A 23,609-nucleotide genomic window follows, 5' to 3' on the forward strand; every position below is an offset into this window, starting at 1 on the left:
AAAGAAAGAGGAAACACTTAAATATATAGGTTTAGTTTTTGGTATGCATTTAAATAGGCTTAATTGTTTACAAATATTATAAAGGCGTTAAAAACTAAAAACACTATAAAGGCTTGATAAAAACATACACAGATATGATGCATAGATTGAATTGAAAAGAGACCATTTATATTTCGGTAGATCCAAATTTTGTAATATTAGACAAGTAAAAACAATACACAACTCAAACTCCAATTTTGTTCCATGAAAATACAACTTGTCGTGCTCCTCCCTTATGACCAAATCTGCAAATGAATCACAATTAAAACCATCAACAAATATATTACATGTACAACCAACAGTCCAACACCACACTCAACTTCTTTTATTCGACTCCGATTTCTTCCTTCTCAATAGCATGAAAATCCGCGGGAAAAACGACCTCTTCTTTTTCTTTAAACCCCTCACCTCTGGTGATGATTCCGTTGTGTTGCTTTGGCTTTCTGGCAGAACTGTCTTTATTATCGGCCTGGAATTCTGGGGAGAAGGACTAACGGGTCGCATGTTAAAGCTCTTCACCTCTTCAAAACTCTCTCTTTGGCCGACACCCAATCCCGATTTCCGCCTTTGCTCGTTTTCAGCTCTCCTCTTTCTAAGATCCTGTTCAGCACTCAGCTTTCCTTCTTTTGCCTTTTCGGCTTTCTGCAATGCAGCATCAAGAACTTGCTTTCTTGCAACCAATTCAGAGGTCACTTGCTCAAGTTTACTCAAGCATTTTGATTCTGACTCCTTCGCTACATCAATCAGTGAGATTGCTTCAGCTACCCGTGTGTTCGCCTGCTCTTCTGCTTCGTGGGCTTTCTTACTTAGTTCATAATATTCCTCTAATGAAAGGGTTACTCCAGTTTCTGGCTCGATGTCACTTCCATGAAGTGCACCAATGGCAGCAAGAGCTAACTTTTCTGAAGCTTTTGCTGCTTCCATCTCCTTTTGAGCAGCAAGTAGTCTACTTGCCATGGTACTTGCTCCAGCCTTTGTTTGTTCTACCGTTTCTTTAGCTTTCTTTAGCTCTTCACGAGCTTTCTGAGCCAGTGCTTTTGCTTGATCTGCCTCTTCGGCTGCCCTTTGTAGTTGTTTCGGGAGCTCCACCATTCTTTCACGAGCCTCCTTTTCTTTTGTTTGGATCAGAGAAATTTCTGATCTTGTTCGGTTTAACTCGGCTTCAAGAGATGCAACAACTACTGCCGCCATTCCTTCTCTCTGCCTAATGGCAGCAAGGGCCGTCTTTTCTTTCTCGAGCTCGGTTTTCAAAGAATTCGCTGCCATTTTTAAATAATCAATCTCTTCTGTTGCTTTTGTGATGTTCTGCTTTACCTCTTCGACATTCTTCTTGGCTGATTGTACATCGTTATCAGGATTATTGTTATTGTCTTGAGTCAACTTTGATTCCATGTAAACCGCTAATTCAGTTTTCAAGTCGTGAAGCAAAGTTGTAGCAGCATCTAGTTTGGCTTTCCGATCCTTAGCCGAGTCAATCTGTTGGTTGGCTTTCTCAAGTTCCTCTTGTGCCTGTTTCAATTCTCGCTCCCAATTCAAAGCATCTTGCTCATGTGCCATTGCTGCTCCAATCCTGTGTTCTTCAGCCTCCAAATGAGCAGCATGGGTTGACTCTAAAGACTCTTTTGTCATCATAAGCTCGATAGTCAGGTTTTCTACCTTCTTCTCAACTTCTTTTGACGCTAATGCTGCTTCTCGAGCTTTCTTTACAGCTATGTCCTTCTCAGAAACCAATAACGCATAATCTTTTTTGAGATCTTCCAGCTCAGTTTTAACAGTTGCAAGCTCAGAAACTGCAGCTGCATGTCTAGATTGTGCTACCTCGAGCTGTGTCTTCGCTGCAACACTAGACTCATCAGCTATCCCTTGCTCCATTTCTTCTATTCTTAATCTGACAAGTTCCGAGTCTTGTTTGGCTTGGTGTTCTTCTGTTTGTGCTCTCTCAAGGTTAAGTTTTAGTTCTTCTATTAGCCTCTTAGTGCTGTCTAGCTCTTTTAGTACCTGAAGTTTGGCTTCTTCAGCTGCCTCAGATTTCTTCTTGAACAAAGGAATCTCCTCATTTGTTTTCTCAAGTTCTTGTTCTATATACTTGCGTTTCTGCATACCCATACAATCATGGACCCAAATCACTATCATCCATTTATGATAAAATTATCTAAATATGAAACATTCCAATTCTTGTATGGCAAAGGGATTTGATTAACTAAATGTGGATTTGAACAAGACTTCACCCGCGTCAAAGTTGCTTGACTGATGTTCTTACCATAATTCACGTGAAAAATAAGAAATTGAAGAATACCTCAGCACTCTGAACTTTATGGGCTTTCCAGTCGACAATGCCACCAAACTTGGAAACAGCTTCTTTCACAGATTCAAAAGGTGAAGCTGTATCAATAACACCTACTTTTGGGCTTGTGTTCTTGACTTGTTTAACAGGGCCATTTCCTCCCTTTGCAAGTCCCAAAGGTGATTCTGGACTTTCTGGAGTACCAACACTGCTAAGGGGCTCATCCGGCAGCTCATCATTTTGTTTTTGTACAGAAGTTTTTGAAGAAACCGGTGATAATGTTGGCTCTTGAACAAGAGACTCACTCATGGGACTATCTTTTTCAGGAGTCGAAAAGTTGTCAAATGAATGATCAGATGGTTTAGGGTCAATCGAGGCTACTTTTTCGGTTTCAGGCTCATCAGATGTGTTGTTCACTGGTGTTGGTATTGAGTTGCCTGAAACAGGTTTATCATTTGGTAAATCCGTGGATCCTTCACCATTTGTAGTTAGATCCTCTCCAATAACTTTTATTTCATCCATTCCAGAAAGATCAGAGCTGAGATTTCATTAATCAGGCAAATGTAGATTAGCCTTTAAATGAAAATACACGATTGTACTAAAAACAGCATTGAGATAAATTAATAGATACGATGAAGCAAAGTGAGTAATGCTAAATTGCTAATCAAATTACAGGACAGAAATGTATCTTAACTCAGACCATCTTGAAGAATAAGGATTGAATTAATAGTGATGGCGGAAAAAAAGTGCATAACTATTCACTCACATCAAGAACTTAGAATTCAATTAACTAGGTCTTATGACTATGTGATCATTTCGGGTACAAAGGGAGTTGGTGATGATGACACTGTGATGAGGATGTAGTGACGTTTCGACGTGATCACTACGTATGTAGTAAGTCACAAGCAGAACAACAACTTGACAAATGCCTAACGCTACATAACTACTCACATACAGAACTTTACAATAAATAAAAAAAAACATATGCCGGGACATTAATAAAGGAACTCGTTTTATAAGGCGGAGCCAAAGAACGTAGTAAACAACGACCTACTAACACAAGTTCCTTCCACATTAATAACGGCATACAAAATTACAAAGTATATAATCAATGGAGCAATATAAAAACATCCTTAAATGCATACTAATCAGCATACAAGCATAATCAAAGCTCCCAGAAACGCTAATTCGTAAGCCGTAATATAATTTCAGATATACGTAATACAGTTTATTATCCATAAGGAAGTATATGTGTGTCTATAATAATCTAGCTCATAAAACTTATATACAACATACAAAACAATAATCAAAACTAATTACATTACAAATCCTAATTCATTTCAAATAATACACATATACAGATATAGAGTGCATACCAGTAGTCAACTTTCGGAAGTCAAACCGCAGGGAGCTTAATAACGCCAAATTAATCAACGATTATATCTTATCTATATATATAGCTTCTTCAAATTCACTGCAAATATAATAAACAAATAAAAAAATCAACCTAAAAATCAAAACGATGATGACTAATTAATTAATGTAATCAAATTTGAGAAATATAATAAGATACAAATAATAATGATAAAAAGTAAAACTGAAGGAACATACATACATACATATATCTGGAGCCTATACTAATCGTCGTCTTCCTTTTATTTGAATTTCAATCTATATGAAGAATGGACGGATTAATTAAGGGATTGAAGATAATATACAGTGTTTGTGTACGTATATTTTTTATAATCAATATTAATTAATGATGAAGAAACATTAATTAATATAATCAGAAATTAAAAAAGCAGAGCTAAAGAAGCAGCTAGAGAGAGCTGTATTTCGAATTTCTTTTGTATTTATTATTAGAATAAACTAGGGGATTTTTAGTTCAAAATGATTAATAAAATTTTTAGAGTTTGTTAAATTTGATTTGATCATTTGGATGGTGGAGAGCAATCACCTGCTCTGTGGAAAAGTCGTTGCCACATATACCCCTTTTCTACGCGCCCACACTCGTTACATTTTCACAACTTCTTTTTTTTTTTTTTTTCATTTCGAAGCTTAATTAAAACTAGTAAGGTTTGGTTTGCAGGCTCCAATTATAATCTTGATACAATTTCGTTATGCTAGTCTATTTGCGTTAAATAACTTACATTAAATAACTTAATTATTCAAAAGATTAAAGTATGAAAAACCAATAAATAACTTAAAAAAAACAAATAATATTTGTGCGAGAAAACTAAGAAACCCTGGTAAAAAAGTTTGTAATATCTAATACATACTTTTAGTTTGTGTGATAAAACAAAAAAAAAACAAAGGAAACCAAAATGTTGAGTAAAAGTTTTCAATATATTAGTTGAAAACACAAAAGCAAAAGAACAATGAAAAATATCGAAAGACAAAACTCTAAATGGGATACGATATGTCAAAATCTAAATAGTTATGCGAGGAATAAGATGTACCAATAAAAAAGAACACAAAAGAAAAAAAATATTTGTGCAAAAAACCAAGAGGAAAAAAAAACTCGAACGGAATCCGATTTGACAAAATTCAAGTAGAAACGCGGGGTGTATGTGGACCAATAGAACAGTGTCATGTGGCGGTGGGACTGTTCATTAGCCTCACGTTTAATAACACAAAAGCAAACAAACTATAAAAATATCGAAAGAAAAACTCCAAACGGGATACGATATAGCAAAATCTAAATAGTGATGCGGGGTATAAGATGAAATAATAGAAAATAACACAAAAGCAAAAAAATTGTGCAAGAAACCAAGAAAACCAAAAGAAAAAAAAACTCAAATGAAATCCGATATGGCAAAATCCAAATAAAAACATGGGGTATATGTGGACCATCTAGTGATACATAATGGTACATGCTACATAATGATGCGAGATATGACGATGAAAAGTTGCAACATATTAGTTGAAAACCCAAAAGAAAAAAAGTGTGAAAAAAAACCAATAAGTAACCCGCGTTTGAAAATCAGAACGGAATGCGATGTGGCAAAATCTGATTAGTAGTTCAAGATGTGTGGTAAACGAATACTAACTCGCCACGTAAGCGGTTACTATTCATCCAAATTACTGTTTATTACTCAAGTCCTATTAATATATAGATATAATGGTTGTACAATTTTATAGTAACACAAATATAAATGAAAATTTTCATAAAATCATAGTCTAACACGATAAATAATTCATTCAACTTCGATCCAGTGGTTAATACTATTATTTTTAAGACGGATGTTTATACGTAAAGTTGGAGATCAAAAATTATATTCTCATGTTTTGTAAGGTCTAAAATACTTTTTCATCTTCATTGAAATCTAAAAGCAGAATTCTCTATTTAAAATAAAATTAAAATTGTCTATGTCTCAATTTTCAGTATATAACTTTCATATACCTCGGGAAGATTTTTGCTTAAAATTCTTGAATTAGATAAATTACTTAGATAGCATAAACCTCATATTCTTTAACAAATTTTATTGTCTTTATTATAAACACAAAGTCTTGGTAAAAAATTCGTAATAAGCTTCCAACCATCTCGTATTTAGGGTTTATTCTTTCTATCAAATTAAAGTAAAACTGATGCTAATTATGCAACACGTTTTGTGCATAAACGCTTTATGTAATCCATAATATTAAATTTTATAAAACATGTGGATATGAGTATTAAACAAACAACTTTGAGTAATTGTTCTGAGTAATTCTCGTAATGGCTTCTAACCAATACTTTTATCAATTGAAAAGTCAAAAAAATGTGTCATCCATCATCAAAGCTGGTCATTCAACGGCTCAACGCTAACTCTAACTCTAACTTCATTTTAGTTTTCCTTTCTTGTTTGATGTTCTAATTATATATATTAATGGCTACCATAGCCAAGAGAAAAAAACATTTTAAGTTTTCATCTAGACCATTGAAAATATAACAAAAATCAATCTAAACCATTAAAATACAAAGTCAAAGTCAAAGTTTTATAAATAAGGAAATTTAGAAATTATATACAAATATATTAAACATGAGAGAATCCCACTCAATATTCAAAATCATTACATACATCTAATATGTTATAATTTTGCTTATTAATATGTTTATCTAAAATGTATCTAATTCTCTATTATCTCAATTTCTTTTGTAGGATGAATTTTAATTGAGATTGATGATGATATTCACTTCGTATATATAATTTCAAACCTGGTCAACGACCGGGTATAGATCTAGTTTTTACGGTTTGACACGTTAAACTAAACATCTTACTTGATAATAGACAAAATACTAATAAATTTAATGTTTGTAGGAAAAAAGATATAACAAAATGCACCAATAGAATGTGGACATGTATAAAAAGCATACAAATAACTCAATTAATAAAAGAGTTACAAGACCTGGAGATAGCAAAGAAACTCATACCCGATGGGAAAATCCGAAACCCGACATTTATGGGCCGGGTTCAGTTCTCGGTATACGAGCCTAGAGTCGGGTATGAGAATAATTTTAAAATTTTTTTGCGTGTCCGAGGATGGTTTTAGATGAAAGCCCGTACACCCGACCCATATACCCGAAACCCGTATACCCGACCCGTATATAATAATAATAATAATAATAATAATAATAATATCAAAATTTTCGCTTATAGTGTAGTGTTTCAAAGCATATGTTATAAACATATAATTAATACAGTGATGCTAGTAGCAAATTTGAGTATGATTCTACAAATAACTATGTAAAGATATATTAATGTCGTTTTACAGTTGATAAGTACTTCAAAAGAGGTCATCAAGTTATTGGATTGCTTTAGCTCGTCTTGGTTTACATGGGTATTAAAGTTCAAGTTTTAATTTTTCCTTTAGTTTCTATCATATACAAAACAACTATAATAATAATGGATTCCCGTTTACCCGTGGGGAAACCCGTTACCAGACAGTTAGTAAATAAACGGTAACCAGTCAGATCCAAGTCCGGGATTGGCAAAACCCGGACCATACCCGACCCGTTGTCATACCTAGTTACAACTAAGATTGGTCATCCGACTCTGTTGTTAATTTTTGATGACTTTATCTTAGTTTTGTTATAATATTTGTTCAACCAATATAAAGATTAAGATACTGATAAAGATGTTGTACTATTATAACAACATATTTTATAATGACCTGTAACTTTTTATTCTTTTCATTTACCTTATTAAAGTTGCATTGAACCTACAAATAATGATATTTTTAATTCTAACTGGATAAAAAGCAATATTTATTACATTTGGTTAACTTGGTTTGAATGGATGAGTTGTTTGTACGTGATTTTTTTGAGTTATCCATTTTCAGAGTGGGTTTCGGATATTCAAAACTAAGTATAAATTAAATTACCAACCATGAGATTTGAGAACTTAAGGTTATGAGTTCAAGTTATGGTGTGAGCAACAAATGCTCCCATGATTTAAAACATAAGTTGTCCTAGATCGGTTTTTTTTGTCTAGCTAAGTTGAATATATGAAGAGACAATATTGTTAAAACTAAATTTATCGTTAAAAAAAAAAATTACAAATCGAGTCAACTCCAAAACCATATAAACCACACCAATGCTTGCCATATAACAGATAATACAAGGCACTATTATATGGGTGGGCAAAATGCTTATTACATATCTTTAAAAATATATAAAAGAGAAACCTTAATTTCAAAATGAAAAAATTTAGATCCTTAAATGAAACTCAACTTTTTATTTATATCAGAATCATGATGTCATATACCTTTTTATAGTTTTTTAGATTTAATTTAATAAATTTAAATATGGTCATTAATTATGGAAAGTAATTTTCAACGTTTTATAATTATAAAAAGTATTTAATTTAATGATATAACTATAAAAAATAATTCATAAGCTTTATATTAATTCTTAAAAATTACTTTTTGATTTTTTAGTTATTAAACTATGACTTTATATATGTTTTTTAACGTAATAAATATTGTTATAGTTATGAGTATTTAACTGTAAATCGTTAATATCTAATGATTTTTATAGAAAACATAATTATTATATATAGTTTATAGAATAATAAAAAAAAAAAACAAAAGTTATAAAAATGACAAAACCATCAATTTTAGCATCTTTTATTTATATTTTGTTAAATTAATAATGGGAAAATCGAATGTGCAGTTGACTGTAAAGTTTATATATAAAGTCACACACATATCATATAGATGATTGATATATTACAAAAATGTCTCCCATGATTTTCAAGGTAAGTTCATAAAAAATGAAGCAGTTAATTGCATCCAAGCTAATCCCATTAAAATGATACAAATATATTATGAAGATTCTGTATGCAGAGAATTGATCACTAATTTTTGTTTTTATATCTGCATCATGTAATTTCATTTACATATACTTATACTCATTTAATTTATTGTAAATAACTACAATATTATTGTTTTTCAACACAATTTATTTATAATTTTTTAATATAATATAATATTAGTATTTTATTAGTTATATATATATACACACATTATAAAACAGTAGTTATCCTGACATTTTAAAGACATCCACTTTAATTCAAAATTATTTTTAAATATTGACACGTAAGATTTTTCTTACGTGACATCTCCACATTTTTTTTCCACAATATGTTTTTAAAATAATAATATAAAATTCAATATAAATCTTAAATCAAAATTAACAAATATATGTAAACCTTACAATTGATACGATAACTTATAGATATGGATCGAAATTATCTGACTTAATTATATTGAAAGATATAAGCAATACAACTCCATACTAACCCTCAACCTAAATATATATATCCTTTAGTTTTCTCTTTTAGCCTCATCCGTCCAAAATCAAAATGTTTATTACACCTTAACTTAATTTTATATTTATCAATAGTGCATGAAATATAATATCTAATTCATTCATAATATTTGTTATTTGAAAGATTTTAATCTCTATAATTAGATATTTAATTAGATAAAAAAATCTTTAAATATGAAATTCATTAAATAAAATATTTTTTAGAATCAAATCACATATATAATCAACTATTTAAACATTGTCATCTAAAATCCAAGACTAAATAATGCTTCATTGTCATCTTTTCATTTGCAGCTCGATATGTCTTTGGCTTTTCACTGTGTCAATCAAAAGGCTAAGCAGTCGACAACAACCATGTTGATTTATAATTTTATTTTGACTTTTTACCGTGTCAATCAGAATCCAATTGAAACTATGTACCATGTTGTTTTATAAAAGATAATAATAATTTTTAAGGAGTTAAATTGTGAATTTCATTGGAATTCAAAACTCTCCATCCAATTTGCCAAGGAATCTTGAATTCCTTCATATGATGGAATTCGAAGGATTCCAATTCTAATTCCTTACGAACCAAACAAGTTATGGAATGGAATCTGAATTCCATTCTGTGAACCAAACAGGTATGGAATGGAATTCAGATTTCAATTCCATCGAATTCCAACAAATTCTGCGAACCATACACCCCTAAGAGTTGACTTTTGTTAAATTGGGTTATTTAAATTGAACTTTCATAATTTTAATGTAACATGTTCTTAATAAAAACTTTGTACCACTATATGTTAATTATATAATTAATATTTTATTTTTTATTCATGTATCCTTACAAATTAAAATAACATAATTATAATAACTGTATAATAACTGTTTGCTAACTATACTAACTATCAATGTTAATATTAAAAAGCTTAGAAAAATTTAAATCAACAACCGCGGATAAAAAACCTTTTATATATATATTATATATATATATAATATATATATATATATCAGATTTAATCTAAGTTTTAACCCCAAACCGACGTACAAAATAAAACAACCATTATTTGGAATTTTAATTTAATTTTTTTTCTTTATCAAGCAATCATCACCGCCGTATCGTATTTCTCCCCCATTTGCGAAATATATAAATTCAATTCAATTTAGGGTTTCACCCTTCTATTATTTGTCAAATCGTAGATTCGACTACAGATCAACCATGGCGACCGCATCAGGTATTATAATCTCTACGAACTTCATTGATTTTTCTATTTCCCTTCAATTTGTTCATTATGCTACACTTAGGGCTTTTTATATACGAGTATATGCCTATATACATCTACTATAGATATAGATACAATTAAATAGCTTTCCTTAATTCTTACAATCTGCTGGATTTTCAATCTCATCTTCCTCTTATATATCTGTATACCTGTACCTATATATATATATCATGTACTATAGATATTTATGTTTTTTAGAAACAATCAAGTGAATCTTATAATTAAACAAATTATATACTTCCATTCAGTTAGTTATCTCTGCAATTTTTTAACAATCAACGACTGGAGATATTGGAAATATAATTTGCAGAAGACTGAAAGTTATAAACTTGTTTAAAAAATATAAGCTTGTTTAAAAAAAACGATACAAAATTGCGTTTTAATGCCTATAACTTTTAAAAGTGTTCTGCTAGAAGATTTGGATTATATTTGTTTGGGTAATTGTTATGAATGTATAAATGGTTGCTTAAAAAAATCGAAGCACATACAAAAAGTGATATGTTATAACATGTTTTGGATCCACACAACTTGTTACCTCGATCGAATCTACATACCCCCGGTCATGCCAAACCACATACACTCGGTAACGGTTTGCACATATACGAGAATGATTCATCCATCTTGAGGCAAAGAAGGTGGATGTCAAGGTGGCTTCAATTTTTCTGTCACACTAACCTATATTTGTAAGTCCTAGAAAGACTCACATCTTCAAGTATGACCTCATCAAATTCTAACAAGGCTCATATGAGCATATGAAATCTGATCATCCGCAGTCATAAAAGGGGATATCTTTCTATTAACTAGTGACTTCACCAAGATTGGTATATGTTATTTTAGATGTAAAACTAAACAATCAGTAACTTAACATCTCAAGAATCTTGTTATAGTGACATCAATTTCTTTTGCTAAATAGCATGATGTTGCTGCAAATCAATATGGCTATCTGTTCTGTTTACCAATCATGATCTATGCTGTTAATGTATATTGTTATCGGAAATGCTATCACATTGAGTGACTTTTATGTTCCTATGATGGGTCACTAAATTTTATTTGTATTGCAGTGGCGTTCAAATCTAGGGAGGATCACAGGAAGCAGATGGAACTGGAAGAAGCTCGTAAAGCTGGGCTTGCACCTGCAGAGGTTGATGAAGATGGAAAAGAAATCAATCCACATATTCCTCAGTATATGTCATCTGCTCCTTGGTATCTCAATCCAGAGAGGCCGAGTTTGAAACATCAAAGGAAATGGAAGTCGGATCCAAATTACACAAAGGCTTGGTATGACAGAGGAGCAAAAATATTCCAAGCTGAAAAGTACAGGAAGGGTGCATGTGAAAATTGTGGAGCTATGACCCACAACACCAAGGCATGCATGGAGAGGCCACGGAAGCTTGGAGCAAAATATACCAGTAAATACATAGCACCTGATGAGAAAATTGAGATTTTTGAGCTCGATTATGATGGGAAACGGGACAGGTGGAATGGTTATGATCCAGCTTCGTATGCTTATGTCATTGATAGATACGAAGCTCGTGATGAAGCTCGGAAGAAGCACTTGAAGGATCAGCAGTTAAAAAAGCTAGAGAAGAACAATACTGGAAATGTGGAAGAAGGGGTCAGTGATGACGAGGACAATGAAGATGCTTTGAAAGTAGATGAAGCCAAAGTCGATGAAAGCAAGCAGATGGATTTTGCTAAAGTTGAGAAGCGTGTTCGTACAACTGGAGGTGGGTCTACAGGAACTGTGAGAAATCTGCGTATTCGTGAGGATACAGCAAAATACCTTCTGAATCTTGATGTCAACTCTGCACATTATGATCCGAAAACTCGATCCATGCGTGAGGACCCCCTTCCAGATATGGATCCGAATGAGAAGTTCTATTCAGGGGATAATCAGAACAGACTTAGTGGGCAAGCTTTGGAATTTAAGCAATTAAATATACATGCCTGGGAAGCATTTGAGAAAGGGAATGATGTGCACATGCAAGCGGCTCCTTCACAAGCTGAATTACTGTACAAAAATTTTAAGGTTAATAAAGAGAAGTTGAAATCTCAAGTGAAGGAAACGATTGTTGAGAAGTATGGGAATGCAGCTGCCGAGGAACCGCTTCCGAGAGAGCTCTTACTGGGGCAAAGTGAGAGAGAAGTTGAGTATGATCGGGCTGGTAGGATCATTAAGGGCCAGGTATGCTATATTTTCTTTTCTTATGTTGCCAATGCATGGTTGATGTTTAGCTGATCATCTGAGGGTCTTTTTTCTGCATTTATGCCTTGTCCTATTTGCTTCATATATTCTGAGATTATTAAAAGTTGATTTTCGTTTTGTAAATTGTTTGCCCCAACATTGGATGTTTCGAGTTGGTATGCATGCCCGTTTAGTATTGCTAGGTTATACATGACCCTGACTACTCTTAAAGATGCCTGTAATTACCAAATTTGTCTTCCAACTAGTTTCAAGTCCTATCTAGTTGCAGTCCTTTTAGTAACCCCCCATTCTATAGAAGGCTGTAACAAAGAAATTGGAACATCCTCCACCCACCCCCCAAACTCTATATATAAACAAGACCTAAAGTGATTTTTTATGGTTTGGATCTTTTGGAATAATGATACCTGGTTGAATGATACTGATCCTGAGATTAACCCACAGGCTATATGGTTCATGATCTAATAGCAATTATGTGTCGGTTTTTTGGATAATTATTACACGTAATACCAGTGATGGACCTTGGTTCTCCAACTTACCCTATATAAAGTATAAACTACTATTAGTTAATATTATTAAATACACTTTTTGTACAACTAAACAGCACACAGAAATTTCTTATTTGGGTATGTTCAAGTGGTCAAGTTAATTTTTTCTTCTCTATATAGCACATCAATAGTAGAGTTTAGACTAAAGAATGTTTTACTCTTTTACCAAGACTTTTTGTTCCAAGGAAACTTAAGTACACAACATTTTATTTACCACACTGCAGCTTCTGAGATGCGTGAAGGATACATTGTGCATGATAAGCTAAGGGTTATGAAATATCTAATATCTGATACTATCTTATAAAGCATTTTGCCTTTTTTTTAAAATCTCAATTAAGGATTTGATATACCTAATATACCCCTCTTTTTATTCTACTAATTTAAACACCTCAGCCTAATATACCTATAATACCCTTAAATCTTAACCACTCCTTTTCTTTTCTCTCCTCAAATCTCAACCACTTCTTTTTTTCTCTCTCCTCCATAAATCATTTTATTCCTTTAATTCATTCAAAATCTTTTATCACAAAAACCGTATATCGATAAATTATAAAAATTGTATGGGTGATCTTAAAATTTCATGCTCTTTCATTAGAGATGTTATTTGATATACTTTTGACGAATTTTAAATACGAGAGCGGAGCTCGTACGGCTAAGGTATTTGGCTATCATACTCTATGACTTGACCTATCACCCCCACCATCTCACCGCCGCAACACGCGGGCACTATCTCTCGTAGAAAATAATTGAAGTCCATAAGATTCTCTCAACAATACTATCAATGCGTACTCCCTCACTACATACGTTGCCTAAACATAACAGACCTTTAATGTGCTAAAAAACCTTAGATCAGGCTTTTGTTAAAATAGGGGCCCTTGTTTTGAATGAACTTGAATGACCTAAATATCTTTGTAAATTGTTGTTTAATACAGATGTTTTGAATGCCAGTATAACCAACTCCTTGTCTTCAAATCTTTAGAGAAGCCTTGTATCTTATAACCGACTCACTGAGTGTCTCTGTTATTTGCAGGAGATGGCCCTTCCCAAGAGCAAATACGAAGAGGATGTTTATATCAATAACCACACAGCTGTTTGGGGCTCGTGGTGGAAGGACCATCAATGGGGTTACAAGTGCTGCAAGCAGTTCGTTAGGAACAGCTATTGTACTGGTGCTGCTGGCATAGAAGCTGTGGAAGCCGCAACAGACCTCATGAAGGCTAATATTGCTCGCAAAGAGGCCACAGAAGGTGCGTTTTCCGTTTATTATTTTCTGTCTTGCTCTTGGTACTATATATTGTTACTTGAGCTAGTCTTTTGTCAGAAGTTTGAATTTACGTATGTAAATGTATTTTTTCTTATAAGTTTTTCCTTTTCATGTAATAATAACATGTTTTGTTTCAATAGATGTGATTGCTCCAACCGAAGAGAAGCAGCCTGCGACTTGGGGAACTGACATTCCAGATGACTTGGTTTTGGACCAACATAAACTGGCTGAATCACTTAAGAAGGTAAGTTTGAGACTCTGCATTTATTTGCTTTTTACTAGTCGGGCTTCTGTATGTATAATACCCCAAACATGAGGATATGCCAAATTTTGAAAATGATTTTGCTTTTAGATACTCAGCTGCGTTTATTTTTCTGGTATGGTAAAGAAACTTATTTCATACATTTAAGAGATGTTATTCGATTTAGCAAAGCGTTCTGTGGAGGTTATGTTTTAATGTTTTAGGTGGGTGCTAAAATGATTAATTATTGCTTCGTATATTTGTAGGAGGACAAGCGGAAGAGAGAAGAGAAAGATGAAAGGAAGCGCAAATACAATGTCAAGTGGAATGATGATGTATGTGAAATGTTTATTACCATGTCATTCCAGATATAATTATATTCTTGATTCTGGTTTTAATCTCACTTCTTTCTGATTTGCAGGTCACGGCTGAAGACATGGAGGCATACAGAATGAAGAAGGTTCATCATGACGATCCAATGAAAGACTTCTTAAACTAGTTTTCATCAATAATCCACACTTCATGCTCTTATCTTCAACTACCCATTTATTGAAGATGTTGGGGAAGTTTGTGAGCTTCAAGTTTACAATAATGAAACATGATTGTATTAGTTTCATATTGTAAGTTATAGGAGGTCGCTGGTAGTGTTTTGACACTTGTATTATCTCGATTTTACTTGATGGTGGGTTGTAATGTCACAATGACCTCTTTGGCATAATGGTTCTGTGTTTTATGCATGTAAATTTGTTTCTTTTCTGCGCCAGAACTGACCAATGAACTTCTCTTTTCTAGAACAGAATGATATGACTGATTTTTTTAATATATATTATTTTATTTTGGGCTTAACTGTAAGATTATTTTTTCTTTCCAATTTGACATGCGTAGATTCTTAAATGCTTGTGCATCAGACTTGTCAAAAGTTACTTACAAAGGTTTTCATATTCTCTTACTATTGAAATTAACAAGAAAAGGTCTGGAAATGATCATGGGTTACTCTATTAGTAAAAAGAATAGAATGCCTTTTCTGGATGAACAACCTCATCCATTTAATATTCACTTTTGATGGTGAATTCAGAAACAGTGCTTTGAAAACTTTTCCCTGCAAGAGTACCACTTTTTCAGTTACAAGTGTATTGTAGCATGTATTTATAGATATTATTCCTTACACAACCTTTACCTTTTCATTTCTAGCAAGTTGTATCAGGATGTTTCTACGACAAAAAATTCACATACTATTGGAGTATTGGTGAAAGCCTAGAGAGCGTATGTGGTAGTAGGAGCTTTTTTTTTTTTGATCATCTAGGGAAAGTGAATAGTATTTCGGATCATCACCACCTCGTGTTGATCAACTGTGTGCATGCTGAATTGCTGATGTCTTTATTTATTTCGACCAATGGGTGGTTATATTATTCCAGGCCAACATGAACTTCAGGTCTTCAGCAACAAAGCCTTCAGGGTTGAAAAATATATCATATAAAAATGCACCTCTCATAATTCTAACTTAAGTTTTCCACCACTTTCATGATACGATGGAATCTTAATTGTGCAACTTAAAGCACCTTTCAACACCAAAATGTACATAAATCAGATGCACGAATTCTTCAAACTAGATTGCATCTATTAATATGAAGGTGGTAGTTGAAGGTGATGACCTAATCACATTCAGTTCATCCATTTTCATACTGAAAGTTAATTGGACTCCACTTTGTAAGGGCATGTGCCTGGTTGCCGACCGGATTAGACTGCGATTTTAGATTTTTGAAGATCATCTTGGCCATCTGCATTTACTTCATTTCATTGTGTTCAAATGGTACTTGATGTTGACTTGTGTTAATTTGATTTGTTGATGTTTGGTCTCTATATGACTAGTCTCCTTCGTTCACATGTAAGTAGAGATGCACACAAAAACCGGTTTGCAAAACCGGGTCAGAAAAACCAAAAACGAATCCGGTCAAACCTGGATTTGACCATAACCAGTTTCAGGTTTCAAAATCCGGTCGCGTTCGGTTTTAGGAAAAATACCTAAAAAAACCGGTCCACCTTTGACCAAAAACTGGGTTCAACCCGGTTCGGGTTTGGTCAAACCATTTCTAGCTCCATGGACCAAACCCCTTTGGGTCGGGTGGGGCAAAACCCAACTTTTGTGGACAGCTACACCGTAAGAGATAAACCTGACTATGATGTAGGATTGAATGATATTGAATTTAATCAATTTAATGATGCTTTGGCACTAATTATGTTAATTGCAAATAGAAATATCATTAATTTGTACATCCGTTTGAATATATTTGAAACCCAGCATTATGAAGAGAACTCTTCAGAAATGTACAACCTCCCATTATATCCGGGATTCATTTGAAAATGATAAATGTTTTAAATATGAATGAAATATAGCCTATTTGTTTAATAGTGAGATACAAATGAAATGTTTATCAACTTCTGCAAAAGAAGAAAAACTATGAATCAAGTGAACTTAGGATCAATTATAGTCTAACAGATGAAGTTAAATTCAAATGATAATTAATCTGTTAGAATAATCTAATAACAAAATATCGATACTCTGGATTCTGGAAATACTAAATCTCATCACCCTCCCATATCCAGTTTCATAGGACATAACATTCCAAACTATATTAAAAGCAAAAGCAAATTACAGACCAGTTCGATTCCAGTGTCATAAAACCTCAACTCAACTGCTATGGGTGCCGGGAAGCCAATATGCAACAATAGGAACTTTGATGGTGATCTCATCATCCTCTAGATGGGTGATACATCATCACCAGTTACACACTGACAAATGGTCCGTAAAGTTTGTATCATTAAGTTACATGCTTAGGCATTTCCGCTCATTGTTCAAAACTAGGAAATGCATCTATCTGTTTAGCAACTACTGAAAAGTACCTGACATAACAAATGACCAACTTATAGGAGAATGACGGCTTTACCTTCTTTTCTTTTTTTTGGCAAGGTGACTGATAATTGTTACATTTAGGGGCGATTTTGATCATGACTTGCATATGAATGGACTGTTTTTATGCGTTTACAACTTCCTGCAAGTGTTGAGAATGACTTTTACCAGGGGGAATGAAAATCAGATCTTCCCAGCCGGAGTTTTTCTCACTCATCTGCCACATGTTATTTTTCTATATGATCAAATGAATTGGGAGTTGGGATATAAAAATGAAGTAACAAGTTTAGTTACCTCCATTTTCTTCAGAACATCTTCCAGACTTCCCACCTGCAAAAAGGTATAAAATAGCATTATCAGTGCAGAATAGAGCTTTAAAATGAGCTAATAAGCGTGCCAAATTTGTCAAGAGATCTCATAATATCACCCTTCAGAGATCTCATAATATCACCCTTCAGCAATATATACATACATATGCCCATATAAACAACAGAACATGAAGCATAGAAAGATGATTATACCATAATATGTTGTGAAATCCCTGGTCCTCTAGGTCCTCGTGGAACCATTAGCAATTCTTTCTCGATATCCTCCTGCTTTCGCAACATATATGATTCAAGTTTAATAAGTAAAACACTCTAGCTGAATCTTCTCCTCACAAGCTGACAGATGTTTAAAATCTTAAACACGAACCTTTCTAAAATATATAGGGCAGTAACGTCTGTTTTTCTTCCTTATAACCAGCAGGTCAGACTACACAAAGAAACAAGTACACAAAGAAACAAAAGAACCAAAAATAAGCATAACGGAAAGAGAGAAAAAACACTAAGAGCAATTTTTGTTATTCATTGTATACCCGTTGTGTATTTTCATGTTATAAAGGTACCCAAACCGAGTTACAGGAAAATCTTACGATATGGAATCAAGAATATCAAATTAGTTCACGATTTTTCATTTTTAACTTGCTAGATGCCTAGATCATTTTTGTGCATAAAAAGCTTCATATAGAAGTGCTACATCCCTAGGTCATTACATTTCTTTAACTATACAGAAGTGCATATTCAACTTTAAATGCAGTGGCAGACTGGCAAGATTTCTGTTCTTGCCTATTACAATAGATTTTATTTCACAAGCGTAATTCATTCAATGGAGATATTACAGCTGGGGCTGATAAGAACATTGTCGCTTAGAAGACATAAAGGTCAGAAGATTAAATCCAATAAGTCATTTCTAATACCTGAAAAACTGGGACTCCGTCGAATCCACTATTGGTAGTAGAAGCTTTCAGCTGTAAACACCAAGATGAAGTACTTAGACAAAACAGTTAGGCCAATTGAAATTGGAATTGTGTAATTACTACTCTTAGTTACAAACATATTGGTAATACGTGGATCACCAACCTCCATTGCATTCTTAAGTTGAACAGGATCAGGCAAAAATCGAAATGCAATTCCCTCAACTTTCAACATATAAACCTATATACATAAAATGGATTCAAATATCAGAAAGGTAACACTGAATGTAACAGATGTGTAGAATATATGTTAACCAATAAAAGTGGGGATTGCTATGATTAACAACCATAAAAGGACCAATGGTATTGTCATCAGAATAATTAAGTTGACTAATTTATGGTTAAAAACTGCGCATGGGCAAAAATAAAACTGAACTGGGACCCACACTCTCAAGTGGTTTGGGTAATATGAGTTGAAAGTGTTTCTGCAAGTAATCCATGTTAATCGAAAAAGCTTGGTCAAATGGTCTTGACATCCTAGTTATAAACACACACAAGCAGTACCCCTACAACTTAGGGCGTTGGCATCAGACGGATTATAGGTGCGTGGTGAGCGCGGAACCACGACGGAACACTACCACCAAAATCTCACCACGCGTGGTGGTGAAGGAATGCGTGGTCAGACCACACACGCTATAATACGTGGGAGACGAAATCGAGGCTAGGCAACGGTTATATTTAGAGCCGTTTACTTTGTTTCTTTTTCTTTTTAATCTTTTCTTACCTTCCCTATATATACCACACACAATACATATCCAATTTTTACACAAACACATCTCAACTTTTACACACTTTACCTTCAAATTATACCCAACACATATATTTATATTTTAGGGTTTTTTCTCTAAAACCCCTATATACTTTTCATTTTGTCCCTTCTAGACCATTGAACTTTTTTTATTTCCCACTAGATCATTAAAAGTTGTCAAATTGTCCCATCTAGGTCATTGGATTTTTTTATTTTCGACTAAAGATGTTATTAAGCTTAAAGATGTTCTAGGCAGAGTTTAGGTAATCCTGAACCCAAATCCGACTAAAAATCCACATCCCAGACCCGAACACAAACCCGGCGGGTCCCTGTTTACTTACTAACTATCAAGTAACAGGTTTCCCATGGGTAACCGGAGATCCATTATTATATTTTCTCTAAGCCCGTTTACTTACTATATAAATATTAATAGGCGGCAAATAGAAAACCTACTGATAATACAATGATTACAAGGAAGCATGTGCCCAAATCAACCAGGTGAAAGAAATTGGTCAAAACATCTTTCAATCGAACGACTTTCGGGAAAAAAAATACGTCGGACAGATTGATATATTATTGAAAATTAACATATTATTATTAAGTTATGTTTCTATAAAAAATTAGAAAAAAAATATTATTATGTAATTTAATATATACGGGTCGGGTATATAAATGATCATGGCGATACAAAAGATGGAAGTGGTTATTGTAAAACTTAATAAACATCTTTTAGTGACATAATAGGAAATTAAAAAGTTCGATGACTTAGATGGGACAATTTGACAACTTTTAATGACCTATTAGGGAACAAAAAAGTTCGATGGCCTGAAGGGACAAAATGAAAAGTATATGGGGGTTTTAGAGAAAAAACCCTATATTTTACACACTTTTACATCATGGCTAACAACACTACAATCAACCTTTGGGATTGTAAAACGGCGATGCAAATCCACCTCAATAACAACTCAAGACACCGCTCTCAAGTAAAAAACGTCATTCAGAGCGTATCTGACAACAAGGCGGCTTACGAAGCCAAAATGACCGAATTGAAGCTCTCAATCGGGTTCGTAGCGCGACCGAAAATGAGTATGTGGTATACCTTCGACAGAAGATCGATTGGCTGAATCAACTTATTTTCCAGCTTACCGTCGCCTCCTCGACGTTGACAACCACGCTAGACCACGGGACATTCTGGCAAGGCAGTGTCGGTGGTGGTCGGTATGTAGATTACCATACTGACCCAGGGGGGAGTACGTATCTCCTCCACCCGGAGACGTTGCCGGGTCTCCTGAATCCTACCGCTACATTCATCGAAACGACGACGACAGTAGTGTGGACTTGAACTACTCCGAGTGTTAGTATTTATGTATTCTAATATTATTATGTATGTTTTCTATTTATTTATTATGTAATGTTTTAGTATTATGTGTTTTTTAATTATTATGTATGTTTTATTATGTAATGTTTTAATTTAATGAAATTTTAATGTTTAAATAAAATGAAAATTGTAGTGAGTGGTGGAGTTGAGGTGGCATAATGTGATTGGTTAGAAGTGAGTGGTGAAAATGGAAATGAGTGGTCTATTGCCAACCCTCTTAGACACAATACCAAAATGCCATACCTAGCAATTACATGATACAAATCAACACAAACACACGCATATCATATAATCTGCAATGATGTTTCAAGGGCTTTTCATATGCTCACATACTGGTTTTTATGGATTACATAACCCAAATGTACTGTATACTAATCTGAACACTGAACTAGGTTTAATTGAATAAGGAAATCTACCTTTAAGGCACAATTCATTTATTATTTTTATTTGGAAACCAAAAGTGAAGGAATTCAGCGACCAATGACATAACGCACAATCAATCATATCATACTAGTACTAAAAAAATACTGGTATTAATCAACAAATTAAATTCCAAAAAAAGACAATAATTTTGAAGGAGCTAAAATTCAAGAAACATCACCTGGTCAAGTGAAATGGGTACAACCTTTGCCCTCCCTCTCAATTCCCCTTTTCTCAATCTTACCTGCAATTTCCACATTCACCTTTATTACATATATATATATATATGGTAAGTTATTTTGAGAACTTTTTTTTAAGAGAACCTTCGAGAACTTTTCAAATCAAGCCCAATTGATGATTGTTCTTTACATGAAAATTGTTTTTTGATTGTTTTCTGAATAATTTATGTGTAATTTTAAAGTTTATAATTGTGTGGAGCATGGATTACAATTATGTGCAGATTTGGATTCTTGATAACATGTGCACGAATATTGCTATGATTACATGTGATCGACTTGCATAAATGTGATCATAGCAATATTCGTGCACATGTAATCAAGAATCCAAATCTCCATATAATTGTATAACGGATGATAATCCATGGCTCTACACAATTATAAACTTCAAAATTACACATAAATTATTCAGAAAACAATAAAAAAAACAATTTTCATGTAAAGAATAACCATCGGTTGGGCTTGATTTGAAAAGTTCTCAAAGGTTGTTGCAAAAAAAAGTCTCAAAATAACTTTTCAATATATATATATATATATATATATAGTACCTGAGCTAGAAAAGATTCAGCATCTTCTTGACGAAAACATAACAACCCAATAGACTTTAATCCATTAGGATCAGATATCAACACAAATTCATTATCCGAATTACTAACAGTATACAGCTCAGTCCCAGCAAGTGTTTTCGATACATTAGCTGTACTTAAAGCCACATCAAAAACATGTTTTCCGACACCCCCACCACCAACAATATTGTTGCTGTTTTTATTATTATCTTGTTGTTGTTGTTGTTGTGACAATGAAGCCAACGGCAGTGATGATGAATGGTTGTGCTGGTGGAGTTGTTGGATAATGTTTTTGGTGATGGAGCGGCGCGTGTCATCGAGACGCGTGGTGATGTGAGAGTGTAGACGGAGAAAATGATGGTGGAAGAAAGTGAAGGGATTTGGGGATGATGCAGCAGCAGCAGCAGGTGATGAACAAGGAGTGTTTGGTTTCTCCATTACCAACAAAATCATATGAAATGAAATGGAATCAATGGGAAGATGTGTTTTTGATAGATTTTATGCTGGGCTTATTTTGGACCATTGGCCCAAACGTAATTTTTAATACTCATACTGACATATATATTTTATTTTATAATCTATTTTTTTTTTTCATTTAAACAATTCAGCATTTGAATTATATTTTTTACCCTTAACTTTTTAACACACGTATCCTAAACTCTAAAACATCCTTACATAAAACCAAATATCTTCCCACATATCTCATATTTTACAAGTGCCCCTTTTCATTAACTATGTTATCCTTTTACGTCAAAACCTTTACATTAATAACCACACGGTTAATGTCACCATCACCCGTCGCCACCGCTCTACGCCTCTACCGCTGCATTGCGCGGATATCCCTCCCGTTTCTCCAACATCACCAACCGTTTACACTAAATGCAATTTTATTTTTTCAAAAACATTACCTCTTGTTAATGATTTATTATCTAGCTAAATCAAATAATTTGATTTTCCTTAAAGCTTAGGTGTTCTTTTAGTTTAAATAAGTATGTTATTATATGGCCAATGGGTTGACCTATTAGTAAGGTCTTTGATCTTGGGAAATCCATCGGGGTTTGAATCTCACTTCCTCCATTTGTAGGAGTGAATTATTAAGAGGTTTTTTGAGAATCATGAGGTTCATCCCAGACCAAAAATAAAATAAAATATTACGATATGAGTTTTTTTTTTTTTTCCTTTGTTTTTCAAGTCGAAATAGAACTATGAGTTACAAAAGTTACTTTATACTCGTAAGTCGTAACTTTTAAAAATTGGGCTATACAAGCAAGCCCATACACACTCTAGGTTTTGTTTTTCTTCCACGAAAGTCAAAAGCGGCTTCACGTGAGCCTGTGAGATTCTTATATACTCGTAACATACTAATATTTATATGTTCCAACAAACAGCGAGTCTCCGGCCATCCACCTCTCT

The 23,609-nt window shown here is 33.5% G+C and overlaps 3 protein-coding genes across 6 annotated transcripts; 1 reads left to right on the top strand and 2 right to left on the bottom strand.

Moving 5' to 3' along the window:
* Positions 1-146: 146 nt before the first annotated feature.
* LOC122589315 (protein WEAK CHLOROPLAST MOVEMENT UNDER BLUE LIGHT 1-like) lies at positions 147-4,108 on the bottom strand. Of its 3 annotated transcripts, none has more exons than XM_043761599.1 (4): positions 3,943-4,108; positions 3,700-3,797; positions 2,336-2,861; positions 147-2,133 (listed from the first exon to the last, which is right to left on the bottom strand). In XM_043761599.1, exons 3-4 carry the CDS (start codon positions 2,843-2,845, stop codon positions 355-357), a joined length of 2,289 nt encoding a protein of 762 aa, XP_043617534.1. In that variant the 5' UTR covers positions 2,846-2,861; positions 3,700-3,797; positions 3,943-4,108; the 3' UTR covers positions 147-354. The 3 variants fall into 3 exon arrangements, with proteins under 3 accessions (XP_043617534.1, XP_043617532.1, XP_043617535.1); XM_043761597.1 differs by having other exon boundaries at positions 3,939-4,108; XM_043761600.1 differs by having other exon boundaries at positions 3,935-4,108.
* A 6,088-nt stretch (positions 4,109-10,196) lies between these two features.
* LOC122588667 (pre-mRNA-splicing factor SLU7-like) lies at positions 10,197-15,397 on the top strand. The gene is made up of 6 exons (XM_043760827.1): positions 10,197-10,342; positions 11,452-12,575; positions 14,172-14,388; positions 14,546-14,649; positions 14,913-14,981; positions 15,068-15,397. Exons 1-6 carry the CDS (start codon positions 10,327-10,329, stop codon positions 15,143-15,145), a joined length of 1,608 nt encoding a protein of 535 aa, XP_043616762.1. The 5' UTR covers positions 10,197-10,326; the 3' UTR covers positions 15,146-15,397.
* Positions 15,398-17,144: 1,747 nt separating this feature from the next.
* On the bottom strand, positions 17,145-22,674 carry LOC122587423 (protein TIC 22, chloroplastic). Of its 2 annotated transcripts, none has more exons than XM_043759587.1 (8): positions 22,179-22,674; positions 21,576-21,638; positions 18,955-19,029; positions 18,792-18,842; positions 18,248-18,307; positions 18,076-18,147; positions 17,849-17,884; positions 17,145-17,789 (listed from the first exon to the last, which is right to left on the bottom strand). In XM_043759587.1, the coding sequence occupies exons 1-8, from the start codon at positions 22,647-22,649 to the stop codon at positions 17,679-17,681; spliced, it is 939 nt and encodes a 312-aa protein (XP_043615522.1). In that variant the 5' UTR covers positions 22,650-22,674; the 3' UTR covers positions 17,145-17,678. The 2 variants fall into 2 exon arrangements, with proteins under 2 accessions (XP_043615522.1, XP_043615523.1); XM_043759588.1 differs by having other exon boundaries at positions 17,145-17,771; positions 22,179-22,672.
* Positions 22,675-23,609: the final 935 nt, after the last annotated feature.

The sequence above is a fragment of the Erigeron canadensis genome, chromosome 2 (genome assembly GCF_010389155.1).
Source record: "Erigeron canadensis isolate Cc75 chromosome 2, C_canadensis_v1, whole genome shotgun sequence".
Taxonomy (NCBI): Eukaryota; Viridiplantae; Streptophyta; class Magnoliopsida; order Asterales; family Asteraceae; genus Erigeron; species Erigeron canadensis.